The sequence below is a fragment of the Anomalospiza imberbis genome, chromosome Z, assembly GCF_031753505.1.
Source record: "Anomalospiza imberbis isolate Cuckoo-Finch-1a 21T00152 chromosome Z, ASM3175350v1, whole genome shotgun sequence".
Lineage (NCBI taxonomy): Eukaryota > Metazoa > Chordata > Aves > Passeriformes > Viduidae > Anomalospiza > Anomalospiza imberbis.
In genome coordinates this window covers 52766907-52780462 of record NC_089721.1, presented here as the reverse complement: position 1 = coordinate 52780462, position 13556 = coordinate 52766907, and the positions used below count along the sequence as shown (strand labels likewise).

Sequence of the window (13556 nt, the reverse complement as noted above, 5' to 3'; positions counted from 1 at the left end):
AGTCTACATTGTAAAGTGCTGTTTCATAGGGAAAAACTTGAAAAAATAATTATCTGGATAGGCAAGGACTGGTGAACTGTATTTCTGAAAGTTGACACTTCCATGGTAGTGGAAAAAATATCACAGCGTGTTGTCAGTACCTCTTGACAGTGTGTTTTTTATTTAATAAGCTGGACTAAGCACCAAAGAGTACTGTCTGGAATGCATACTAAGTATTCAAGTAACACCAAAAGCCAAATCAATTTTTAAAATCAGAATGAGATAAATACAAACAGATATATCAAAAGGTAGATAAATGTTTAAAGTAGCATCAGTTTCTGTCCAGTAGAGTAAGTAATTGCATAGTAGAACACATGCTAAATGAATTTGAAAGTCTAGTAGAAAAGGCCCCTAAATTTTTAATTTCTTACTTCTACAGTCTCAAACCAATATCTTTTTTAGATCATTGAGTCTGAGACACTGTCTTCATATCTGCAACAGAGTGTTCCATTTACAAATATTTCCAGAAAGTAACAAAAGGTCTGGGGATACAAATCCAGATGCTTATAAAAAATCTAAATGTGGAAATGTGGAGTGCTAACCATGATGTAAAGCCTCTAATTTACACCAGTTTCTGAAACAGAGGAATCAAAAATGAAACATTAGTCTATGGAAGGAGATATGGTGTGGAAAAGAAAGTTCAGCCCTACAACCTACAGCTCTAAGCCGATTCTTGGTTTGGTTGATGAACTGACCATTGCCAGTTATACAAGAGGAGAAGTCACAGCTACTGAAGTGAGAATCCTTTCTCCTGGCTCTCTCTGACTGCTGCACTCACACATAAGATCATGACTCACATACTCAGAGTATACTAATGTAAGAGTTTTCAGTGCTTGACTTTTGGTTTAATAAATATTGGAGGGGGAAAAGAAGTAGGAGGAACAAAAAATCTTAACAGCAGAGAGATCTTCTGAGTCTCACTACAACTTAGTTTGCTCCAAGACCTGGAAAAGCAAACAAACAAAAACATGGGCATGTTTGTGTTTCCAGTTAAGCTATTCAGGAACATCCAAGCCTAGCAGTGACTGAAAAGCTGCAGAAGGCCGCCAGATCTTAGTGACTAGGTAAACAAGCATCATCAAAATAAACAAATGCAAAACGGCATACCAAGTGGGGAAAACGCTGCATGCACAGCTAACCATCAGGACTGCATGAAAAACACTGCAGAAGATGCTTCATCATGAGCATGGTATTGGATATCAACCAAATAAAAGGCAGTTATGGTTTAGGACTAAAAGAAGAAGGAAAACACAAAACTTTGTCATCCTTCACAGCAACAGAGTGTCTTATGGACAGACTGTTCAGTCAGCCTCAGCAGGCAAGAAGAGAGCAATGGCTTCAATCCAGTAAGAGGGAAGATGAAAGGGAGGGAATGACAGAAATAAAGGCTATAATGATAACCATCTCAACCAGAAGAAATTATTAAAAAGGCAAACTAGTAAGAGACTACTTATCTTTTCTCCTGCAGGAGAAAATTCCAAAAGGTACCCCATACTTCACACCTGCTGTTGGGACATCAAAGTGTTTCTCACACAACTCACACTGAATCTGTGGAGGGCACTTTCACACAGCCTAATCAAGACAGAAACATTTGCAGATGAGATCCAGACAAGAAGTTGTGCTTGCTGGGCCTTTCTGGCTGTCATGTTCATGCTGGCATAGACAACAATTTCTGACAGTTTTTTCCAGCAGTGGCCACAGTCAGGGGCTTAGGAGAGAAGACATTGGGACAGGTGAACTCCAGGTCAGATCAGTACAGCAGTTCAGACAGCAAAGCCCACAAAAGTTTTGCATTATGACCTACATTCACTTAACTGTATTGTGATTTTCAGGTCCCATTTCACAGCTCTACAGCTGTATACATGGACTTAGTAAGCATACGTCACACACATTCATCAAGATGCAACTCTATCCCCAAATTACAAAGCATATCCCCAAATTACAAAGCATATCCCCAAATTAGAAAGCAACAAGTACTTATTAGAAACATCCTTCATTTTAGATTCTTATTTTTCCACAAGTCAACAGTACATGCACCCTACTTTTTTTTATACATGGGTTTCTATAAAGAGAGGCAGTCTACCTTCATTCCCAGTAAGATCATGTAACAGATCCTCCTGGAACATAGGTCAAAATTTATGGAAGACAAGAAAGTGATCAGGGACAGCCAGATGAGTTCACCAAGGGCAAAAACTGCCTGACTCACCTAGTGGTCTTCTGTGACCCAGTGACTGCACCAGAGGATAAGGGAAGAGCTAAGAGATACCAAGTACCTGGACTTCTGTAAGGCCTTTGATAAGATCCCCCACAACATTCTTACCTCTAAACTTGAAAGAAAAGAGTTTAAGTGGATGGACTTTTCAGTGAATAACGCATTGGCTGGATAACTACACCCAAAGAATCACAGTCAACAGCTCAATGTCCAAGCAGAAACCAGTAATGAGCAGTGTTCCTCAAGGGTCTGTACTGGCATTGGTGTTGATGTGGACTTCATGAAGTTCCCCAAGACTGAGCACAAGGTCTTGCACCTGGATCCAGGAAATCTCCACTATCAATACAAATTGGGGGATGGAGAGCAGCTCTGCAGAGAAGGACTTGGACATCCTGATGGATGAAAAATTGGCCATGAATCAGCAATGTGTGCTTGCAGCACAGAAAGCATCCTGAGCTGCCTGGTGGCCATCAGGGCAAGGGAGATGATGCTCCCACTCTGCTCTACCAAGACCCCACCTGGAATACTGCGTTCGGCTCTGGGAGCTCCCAGTACAGAGTGGTTCCAGAGGAGAGGCACAAAAATTGTCAGAGGGCTGGAACACCTCTCCTGTGAAGACGTTGTAAGAGATGGAGTTATTCAGCATGGAGAAGGCCCCTGAAAGACCTTATTATGGCCTTTTAGTATATAAAAAGTATTTTAAAAAAAGATGGAGAAAGACTTTTTACCAAGGCCTGGAGAGACAGGAGAAAGGGCAATGGTTTTAAACTAAAAGATGATAGATTTAGTTTGGATATAAGGAAGAAATTTCTAACAATAAGGGTGGTGAGACATTGGAGAAGGCTTCCCAGAGAACCTGTGGATGCCCCATCTCTGGAAGTGTTCAAGGTCAGGTTGGATGCAGCTTTGAGCAACCTGGTCTAGTGGAAGATGTCCCTGCCCATGGCAAGGGGGATTGGAACTAGATGGTCTTTAAAGGTGCCTTCCAACTCAAGCTCAACCGTGATTATATGATTCTGTGAAAAACTACTATGTGATACAGTTTTTATCAGAGGAACTGAAATTTGAAGGGAGACATCGTTTAAGGCAGAAATTAGGTCTCAGAACTTAAACAGTGCATTTTTAACATTCTTACTAAGAAAAATTCAAGCTGCTACTAGATAAAAAAATTAACCTATAAAAGCAAGTAGTGAGTACCTGATTTTATTTTTTTAATTCACATATAATTACTCATGTCAGCAACTCACTTGCTTTTGCCTAAATACCAGGTACTATTATTCACACATGCAAACATTTCTGATTTTTGACTCCAAATTCTGACATTTAAGGTACAATTGCACTTTCTTTTAGATAGCTTATAGTAAAAGCCTGAAAGAATAAAGAAACTTACCATTATGCCACCAACTATATGACACTGAGTGTCAGAGCTTGCATTTTAACTTACAATCACATTAAGGGTATACAACATGCAATTGGAATCCAGTTTACTTTCATCATTCCAAGTATAAGTTAAACATTCAACACCATTTCTAATTTCTTCCACTTTCATATTATATTTTTATATGCTATTCTGTGCTGAAAGGCCCAACTGGTGCTCAGGGGTTAACTGGAAAGCATTTAACCCTGCAGAGGCATTCAGGCAGATTTCTTAAAAGGAGAATGGCAATCGCACACCGTCAGCTTTGACTTCATTAAATACAAAACTGACTATGTAAGGATTTCAGTTAAATAAAAGGCAGATTTCTACCCCAAAGAGTAAGTTTTGGTTGCTAGTCCTGAAAAGTAAATTTTGGTTGCTAGTCAGACTTCTTTCCTGCTTCCCCCAGGAAAAGAAGTCTGTGGAGAACAGCATTGCACAGATCACAAGAAAGGCAGAAGAATTCCTCTGGTGAAGGAAGCACCTGGACCATTTATTTTAAAAAATCACAGGCCAGAGGCTTGTGAGCAACACGTAAGTAGACTATAATTTATCAGGACTAAAAGCTAAGGTAGAATTCTTCTGCTTTCATCTTCTGTCTCAGAACAGCAATGGGAAGAGATCACTGCACTAGATGTCATCGTGGTACTCCCTGTACTTGGCTGTGACAGCTTCCTCGAGGTGCACTGCCGCACCGCCCATTAAAGCAAACGCTGGGTACATTAAGCCAGAGCAATCCACCTCACATTCATACAGGCACTTCATACGGCCTGCATCATAAAACCCTACCCTGCCTCTGTCACAGTCAAGGCAAATGCCCAAGCACGATGGGAGGGGAAGGATTCTGCTGGCTGGATCCTTGGGAGCAGCAGGCGTAGCAGGGATAAAGAACTTCTTCATGCCTAAAGTGACCAGTGTGCAAGGCTGCGATGAGTCAAAGAAGGCATCTTCACTCCCACTGTCATGACCACTGTCTTGCTCATATCTGGAACACAAAAAAAACCCCATGTGCTTTTGTCAAATGCTGAAGTGGGATCAGTGATGTGAATGGGAGAAGAACATTTCTGTGAGATAGGCAACACCACATAATCACCCAAAAAAAAACTTGGCTGGTAGAAAAAAATCATGAAATCATAGAATATCCTGAATTAGAAGGAAACCACAAAAAACATCGAATTCCAAGTCCTGACCCTGCACAGGACAACCCCAAGAGTTACACCATGTGCCTGAGAGCATTGTCCAAATGCCTCTTAAGCTCTGGCAGGCTTGGTTCTCTGACAGCTTCCCTGGGAAGCCTGCTCTAGTGTCCAACCACCCTCTGGCTGAAAAACTTTTTCCTAATATCCAGCCTAAGCCTCCCATGACACAGTTTTATGCCATTCCCTTGGGTCCTGTCAATGGTCACCTAAGAGAAGAGATCAGTGTCTACCTCTCTGCTCCCCTCATTCTCTTCTTCTCCAGGCTGAACAGGCCAAGTGACTCCAGTCACTCCTTATAAGGCTTTCCCTCCAGACCCTTCAAATCTTCATGGCCCTCATCTGGACACTCTCTAACAGCTCAATGTCCTTCTTATATAGTGGTACCCAAAACTGTCCCCAGCACTCAAGGTGAGGCTGCCCCAGTGCAGAGCAGAGCAGGACAATCCCCTCCCTTGCCAGGCTGGTGATGCTGTGCCTGATGGACTTCAGGACACAGGGCCCTCCTGGCTGCCAGGGCACTGCTGGCTTATGTTCACCTTGCCATTGACCAGCAACCCCAGGGCCCCTTCGAGACCACTGCTTTCCAGTCACTCCTTTCCCAGTCTGTCTGTACATCCAGGGTTGCCCCATCCCAGGTGCAGAATCTGGCACTTTCCCTTGTTGAATTTCATACAGCTGGTGCCTGCCCAGCCCTCTCATTTGTCAAGGTCTCTCTGCAAGACCTTCCTGCCTTTGAGGGAATCAACTGCTCCTCCCTGTTTTGTATCATCTGTGAACTTGCTTAGTAACACTTCCAGTCCTGAGTCCAAGCCATTTATGAAACTCTTGAAGGCACAGGGCTGAGGATGGAGCCCTGTGGAACCCCCCAGTGATAGGTCACCAGTTAGATGTCACCCCATTCACTGGATGAGCTAGCTGCTCATCCCTTGCATGCTGTGTTTATCCAGCTGAGCACTGGATATCTTATCCAGAAAGATACTGTGAGAGAGACAGTATCAAAAGCTCTGATAAAATGCAAAAATATTACATCCACTGGCTTCCATTAGTGACATCCACTAGTGACAGATGACTGGTCTGGTGTCACCCCATTCACGGAAACCCTTTGTGCCCAAAACATGAGCCAGATGCTCACCCATCACACAATGTGTTTATCCAGATGTGTGCTGAACAGTTTGTCCAGAAGGATCCTGGGAGACACAGCATCAAAAGCCTTACTGAAATTAAAAGAGGTTACACCAACTGGCATCCCTTGGTCAGCTCAGTGGGTTACCTTTGTCATGAAAGGAAAGTTTTTCAAGCAGGACTTTCCCCTGGTGAATGCATTGTCCTTCAGGTGTTGTTCAGTAATTCCCAGAATAATCTTTTCCGTAAATTTATCAGTCACTTAAGTGAGACTGACAGGCCCTGACTGACAGTCAGGGTCATCTTTTGTGCCAGTCTTGAAAACTGGGACAACATTTGCCAGCTTTGAGTTGACTGAAATCCCCAAAGACCATTGAAACATCAGAGACGTCTCAGCCAGCTCAGTACCCTAGGATGAATCCCATCAAGCCACATAAACTTATGGGGATTTGGGTGGAATAGAAAATCCTGCATAAACTTGAGGTTAGCTGGGAGTTTATCATTCTCACAGTCGTGGTCCTTGAGTTCTGGGACCCCCAAAGCACACCACTGGTGTTGAAAACCAAGGTCAATAAAGCATTAAACATCCCTGTCTTGTCTCTGTCCCTTTTAGTGAGGTGACCATCCTCCTCCTGTAACATGCCAATGGTATTTCTGACTGCCTTTTGCTATTAACATCTTTTCAAAAAACTCTTTTTATTGTTCCCCACAGTTCTGGCCAGCTTCAACTCCAGTTGGGCTTTGACCACATGAATTTTCTCCCTCAAATGTCAAGCAGCATCTCTTTATTTCTCCCACGTTGTCCAACCTTGCTGCTATTGGCCATACCCCTTTTTTTTTTTTTTTTTGCCTTAGCTTTAGAAGATCTCTGCTCACCCAAGCCAGTCTTCTCCTCTCCTGCTAGACTTATGGCATTTTGGAATTGCCTGCTCCTGTGCCCTTAGGAGGTGGTGCTTAAAAGGTGACCAGCAATAGTGGTCTCCCAGGGGACTTTCCTGACTAGTACCCTCAGCAGCCTGAAGTTTGTTCTCCTCATGTCCAGAGTTGAAGTTTTGCTGGCACTTCTCCTCCTGGCAACAGAGGTTTTAAACTCAATTGCTTTGTGGTTGCTGTGGCCAAGACGGCTGCTCATCTCCACTTTGCTCATGAGATCCTCTCTGCTGACAAGGAGAAAATCAAGGAGAACACTTTTTTCAGCCGTCTCCCTTAGTACCCATACCAACAAGTTACCATCCAGATGTTCTAGGACTCTTCTGGACCTGTTTGTTTCATCTATGTGGTGCTCTCAGTTAACATCTGCCAAGCTGAAGTGCCCTACAAGGACAAGGGTGGTTGATGTAGAGATATTCCTTAGTTCCTTAAGGAATAATTCATCAGTGTCCTCATCTTGCCTGTGTGGCCTGTAGTAGATTCCCTCAATAACATCCACTTTGTTTCTCCCTTAATCCTTACCCAGAGGTTCTCAACTGTGGCATTGCCAGCTGCAGGCTCCACAAATTCCAGACATTATGTTACAGACAGCGCCACCCCCACCTCATCTGTCCTCCTGTCCCTCTAAAGAGCCTGTAACCCACAGGGCACTCCAGTCACAGCACTCATCCCACCAGGCATTGCTTTCACCAGTGATACATACTTTAGCCAGGAAGGAAGATGCACTTAGTAGGTGAAGACTCACTTGGGTTACTTCAAACAGCTAACAAAAATAACAGCTGAACTCCAATAAGGACAAGACCACAGAAGGCTTTACTAAGGAGTGGATGTATCTAAACATACTTATGCTAGGCAATAATTAATGAACCTACAGGTACAGTAAATTAGTTAACTTGAGAAGTAACTTAGCAAATATGCCCAATCCTTACAGACAAGAACATGTTCTCTGAGTTTTCCATGATGCTGCTATGTTACGGTATCTTTAAATTTCACAAAACAAAAGGTAGTGTTTTAGTGGTTTAAGTTTGGGTGCTTTTTTTAAAGTGCTGTGTCTGAAGAATTCCCTGAACAGTTTCCCAGACGGTTACTGAAGAGTCTGCAGACATATTTGGTCAGTCTACATGCTTTTCCCTCCACCTCTGTCCCCAGATAAAGACACATGGAGAAGCACACTTTCATCAGTACAGACATTCCCTACTTAGGATTTCAGTTTTGGGATGCTTGTGAGGGCAGTTGTTTCTGTGTCAGCTAAAATTGTGCATATATCTATGTGGATAAGGAGAAAGAAATCAGGAAATTTAGATCTAATTTCTCACTTTGCAAATGGCTCCATCTGGCTTTAAGCAGCTCAAGATTGTGCTGACACATTTTCCACAGAAGAAGCCAAAAATTTGTTAAATTTCTGAAAAAGAGTCCCCAGGAGATAGCCTCCCTGCCTGCAGTTCCTACACACATCCAGGCTTGCTACAACTGTACTTGTGAGATGGAAATCTTTTTATTGGCTTGTCCACTGTACTTAGCTTGTGCTCTGTAGCACCCCAATACAGTATGCAAGCATGTAGCCTAGGGTAAGCCAGTGACTTGGAATCCACTGTGACACAGCTACTGCAAAAACGAACAAATATGTACAGTGAACACTGTTCCTCTGAAAGGCTGCCAAACTTTTTATGCTAAGGGAATTAAGGCAGAGCCTTGCTACTGACAATCAAGCATTCAATCTTAAAATTGAAAACTTATTTTTAACCTTCCTGCTTTAACTGACATTCCTTGGCATTTACAGGAACCTGAGTTCTTTCCCAAAAAGAAAAAAAATAAGACTCTGGATAATCGGGACATCTTTCTGCTAATAACAGGACAACCTGCTTACACCATATCCTTCAAACTTTTCACTGGTTAGCTTCACCTTGCATACTGAGAACAGACTTGCTCTTCATTTACTTTTTTAACAAGCCATCCTCTTATGTAAAACATGCATTAAAGCAAGAGTATGCAATTTACCTTGGACTGGTCACATCATGGGTATTGTGGAACAATTTCTGTATCTTGTTGCTAGGAACAACTCCCACTTTCACCAGGTATGAATAGGTTTCCACATTAAAAGCCCAGAAGTGTTTCCCTTTGGCAATCCCAGTGTCACCAATGATGTAATCCAGGGTTGTGTAGCATCCAACCTGCAAGCGCTCAGATCCCAGAAGCAGAGGAAATCCAGCCCTACTTTCCACAGAGGTTCTTCTTGGGTTCAGCTGGAGATGTTCATTGTTGTACCCACATTTGTCATCAAAAAGAAAACTGAAAACTGAAAAACAGTATCCCAAAGAAATTCTGCTTAGTTATGTATTTGGCCTTCTGTGCTTATAAACTACATTTTAAATCATACTGGCATTAGAATTTGTCACTTTCAAAGGCTACCAGGAGTGTCATGCAAACTAACAGTCTCCATATGTTACCTGCTTAATCTATAACAGTGCTTCTAAACATTTATGAAACTGGTAACAGTGTAGGAGACATCTGTGAGCTACTGGAAACTACTTTCAGCTCTTAATACTGACGGACATAAGGAAACCCCATACCTGGGGCTGGAGGAGTACGCATAATAACTTCTCGGCTCCAAGGGCTACAGATGGACCCTTTGTATCCTCGAACTCTAAAGGCGTAGCTGCTGTCATCATCAAGATCAGATAATACTTTGCTCTTGCCACAAACTTCAGTCTTTTGCCATGTCACACTCTCCTCTTCTTTATTAAGTTTATGATACTCAAGAATATAGATATCAGCTGAATCTGTCTTCCCAGGGCATTCCCAGCTGATCAGAGCTTTGTTGTACATTCTGCTCTGCTCTTCATTGATTTCTGGTACTTCTAGACCTGAAACAAATGAGAAAAAAAAGCTCCGAAATTTAGATACATGTTGTTTTGGAGTTAACCATACAACCAGTCCTGGGTAACCCAAAATGTTACTGTATTCCAAGTATTCCAAGTCTAGCTGCACACCTGTGAGATTTCAGCTACTTTGTAGCTAGGGACTGTTACAGTTATTTTTGGCCATGCTATTTTGCTTTTTTAGTAAACTGTTATTTTTTCACTTCTATCAACTCATTTGTTTTTCCCTATTAGTGGAAAGGTTTTGGTTAAAACCACATTGAGAAGAAACTCATTTTAAAGCATCCACCTTTTAAAGATATCTTAAACAAAGACGTAACCTCTTTGTTGAGCTGTAGCACTGTTAAACGGGAGAATCTGACTCTCTCAGTTAAAAGGAGTAGATAAGGATCATTCTCTGTTCATACACTTAAATAAATCCCCTGTTTTCTGTTTTGACTTTGAAAGGCTTGAGCCTTTTTTTTCTGGCAGCTTTAAAAACTATTACTTTCTATCATGCAATAAAAAAGCTTTTAGAAAGACTAAGTGTGATGTAAATACAATATTTTGAAGCCAGTGCAAACTGGTACTGAAGAAAATGTCATTTTAGCTTCTTTATGAAAGCTGAAACTAACACTGCTGCCAGGTAATGCTTTCTGAATTGTGGAGACAGAAGGAACAATGCGAGTCACAACACTGAGCTCTGCAACTGCTGCCCTGTGCAAGTTCTGCCTTTCTCTAGAGAAGCCCTTAAAGCTAAAACTTGAAAAAGACCTAATGCTCTCAGAATTTACCATTGGAATGGAAGGACAAATCACCAAGGATATCTTCTTGTTTGGCAGTGTCCACCACAAAGTCTTCAAAAGTAGTTTCAGCTGCTGGCCTAAAGCTCTTCAGAGACTCAGTAGCTTTTTGGATTCTGAAAACACAAAAGTGGGTAAGCACAAGAAAAAAAAAAAAAGGCAATTCAAGTTGGACATTCCTTAAAGTAAAAATGCTAGGTTTTGCTTTAAAAAAAGTTCTGCTTTCATGTACTTACTGATGTCTCCCAGAAATTTTCTCTAGAATCTCTAGAAAGATTCTCAAACGCAAAATTTAAAGGCCTTTTATACATCAGTGTAAAGATAATGAACAGGTAGTCATTCAGTTGGCAAAGCATATAAACAATTTGGAGGATTATGTTCAAAGTACCAAACTGATGTGAGGCGCTAGTAGAGAACACAAAGATCAAAGAGCCTAAAGCCAGAAGAGACCTGTTAGATTAACTTGCAAATACCTGATAAAATCTCTGAGACAAGGAATTTGTCAGGGAGCTAAACAGACTATCCTCCCACTGCAGATCCACTGAACAAGGCTAGGCATTGTGACAGGACAAGAGCACTCCTCTCCTGAGTGTTGTTTCCTAATGCACACTAATGCAGAAATTCCAGCTGAACATGACCAGGACCACCTCCCAAGAATACAACTGCACGGACATCTGGAACAGTACTTGTGCCTCAAACAGAAGATATTTAGGATACCTGACATGAAGTTGTTTTGCTGTTTGAACAAAACAGGAGGGATCCGTTTCTTTAAGCACTTCTTGAGCATATCCTACAAGGCCATTATTTTCCAGGAGCCCTTGGTATTCTTCTGCTTGTGTTTGCAATTTTTCCAGCCTTATATTCTTAGAAGTTTCAATTGCCCTAAGAGCTGCAGATTTCTTCTCTTCCAGGACATGGTATAATTTCTCAAAACTCTGAGATGCTTCTTGTTTAGCTCTTTCACTGTTGCACTAGGAGCAAACAAAAGACATTTCAGACATTCTACATCACTGTGACTGTACAGAAACATACTTAAGGTTGTTCAAGACATTACAGTAATCTAGTCATCCATTTGACAGATAAGACTAATGAGCTTTGCTATGCTATTCAGCACTGAAAATGAGATCAGCACAGCACCCAAGCTAGTCAACATTTGCTGTCTTTAACAGAGAATGAAGAGTAGGAAAGTATTCCTCTGATTATGCCTTGAGTTATTCATTACATTTGTCTATATAGCTCATGAAAAAGCACTGTAAAAACATGTCAGTCTCTGAAGTCTTCATGCACAAGAGCTAGATGCTCTTCTACCTTCTCCAACCACCCTGACCTGAGGGTCCAGCCCAGCTTCTTGCTTACACCCTCTGAACCATAGTGCCACCTCTAAATACTGTCCTGGATGAAAGGAACTGCAAAACACAGATGCAGTCTGTAATCAAAACACACCAGTACTAGGAGCTTCTGCAATTTCTGCCTTCATGTTTTTCAACTTGTATGTGACTCTTCTGCAGGGATATTTTGCTCTTAATTCTGACTTTTTCAATGTAAACAGGCAGCATAAATACTGCACCATCATAAATACAGAAATGCCCTATGCGTGACCCACTTTGGTTAAGGTATCAAGTAAGATTTATTTTATTTAAATTTCAAGCAGCACTCAAAAATGAACTTCCCTTTGTCTGCTTTCCATATTGGCAGGACTAGGTCTTACCATATGTGATTTAGTCTACCACAAACTGTTCAAAAATTGTTTTACTACTTAACTGAAAAACTCAAAGTCTGAAACACTTCACTGAAAACAGTTTTGAATTCTTCCCGTGTCTGTACAAAGGCCAGCCCCAGACAAACTTCAAACCACTCTTACCTCTGTTTCTTTCAGCAGCAGATCCAGCTGTGTGATGTGAGCTTTCACCTGGCTCTCCTTACTGATGAGGTACTCGATATCTTTTGAAAGTTTCTCCTGTTGAAGTAAAACAGCCAGAATAGGGCATCTCACACAAAGTGACAACCAGCACAGGCAGGTCATCCAGCTAGTCCTCAGTTTATCTAGCCACAAGGACAACAGCATGACACCAGTTATGAGCAGCAGTCCTGTGGAGAATTGTTTGGTGACCTGCAGTGACTGCAAAGCAACTGTGAGTGAGACTGCTGGCACAGGCTCTAAGAATCAGAGGTACACAGCATCAGCTGGCTCCCAGTCACCCAGGAATCACGCTCTCTAAGACTGGGAAAAAGAGGCTTCAGGACATTAAACTTACGGGAAGAAGTTGATAGTTGTTAACTCATTTGTATTAAGAGTTGCTAAAAAAATTAGTAGCTCAAATCACAGATTTGTCCCTGTGTTTCCCTAAATGCAAGAGTTAGCAGTTGTACAGGAAAAGCCTTGCAAACTGGTGAGGAGGCCAAAGAGCAGAAAGCAGGCTAATCTGGTCTTTTTTTTTTCTTTTTTTTTAACCTCCTGAGAGCAAGAGAGGAAGAAAAGGAGGAAGAGGAAGTAGGTATGTCTTTAATAACAAATTGATATTTACAAGTCTTCTCTGTTGTGCTTAGGAAATTAACAGCTATGCAGCTTCAGAAACATACAAAATACATACAAAGATATCAACGGATACTTCAGATGCAAATCTGTTAGAAGTGCTCCTCAAGTATCCTCTACCACAAGCTGCCTGAACAGTTACATTAAAAAAAGTTGATTGTAAAGTTGATTAACTGCTTAAAACTTCTGCATTGTCTGTACTGCTGTATAATTAGCTGAAATAAGATGACAGCACTTTTCTGGGGTTATGTTTTGAGCATCATAGCAAACAGTTTAATTTCTAAAACATGCTTTATATCACATTAATAATTCGTTAACAATTGTTGCACAACAACAGGACTCAAGACTAGTTCAGGGTCTCCCAAACACACCTCCTGGCTTCTATCAGTGGGATTTTGCCCTCACATCAGAAGTACTCTTCTCCTTCTTAAGGCCAGGTCCAA

At 41.6% G+C, this 13556-nt stretch overlaps 1 protein-coding gene across 5 annotated transcripts in view; it reads right to left on the bottom strand.

Moving 5' to 3' along the window:
• Window positions 1-3565: 3565 nt before the first annotated feature.
• TRIM36 (tripartite motif containing 36) overlaps window positions 3566-13556 on the bottom strand; it is a 32230-nt gene continuing 22239 nt past the window's right edge. For all 5 annotated transcript variants that reach the window (XM_068177595.1, XM_068177596.1, XM_068177599.1 and 2 more), the window contains 6 exons: window positions 12442-12537; window positions 11298-11551; window positions 10572-10696; window positions 9490-9783; window positions 8918-9215; window positions 3566-4653 (listed from right to left, as the gene is read on the bottom strand). In XM_068177595.1, coding sequence (XP_068033696.1) covers window positions 4299-4653; window positions 8918-9215; window positions 9490-9783; window positions 10572-10696; window positions 11298-11551; window positions 12442-12537 — 1422 coding nt within the window. In that variant the 3' untranslated portion in view covers window positions 3566-4298. The remainder of the gene's footprint in view (window positions 4654-8917; window positions 9216-9489; window positions 9784-10571; window positions 10697-11297; window positions 11552-12441; window positions 12538-13556) is intronic.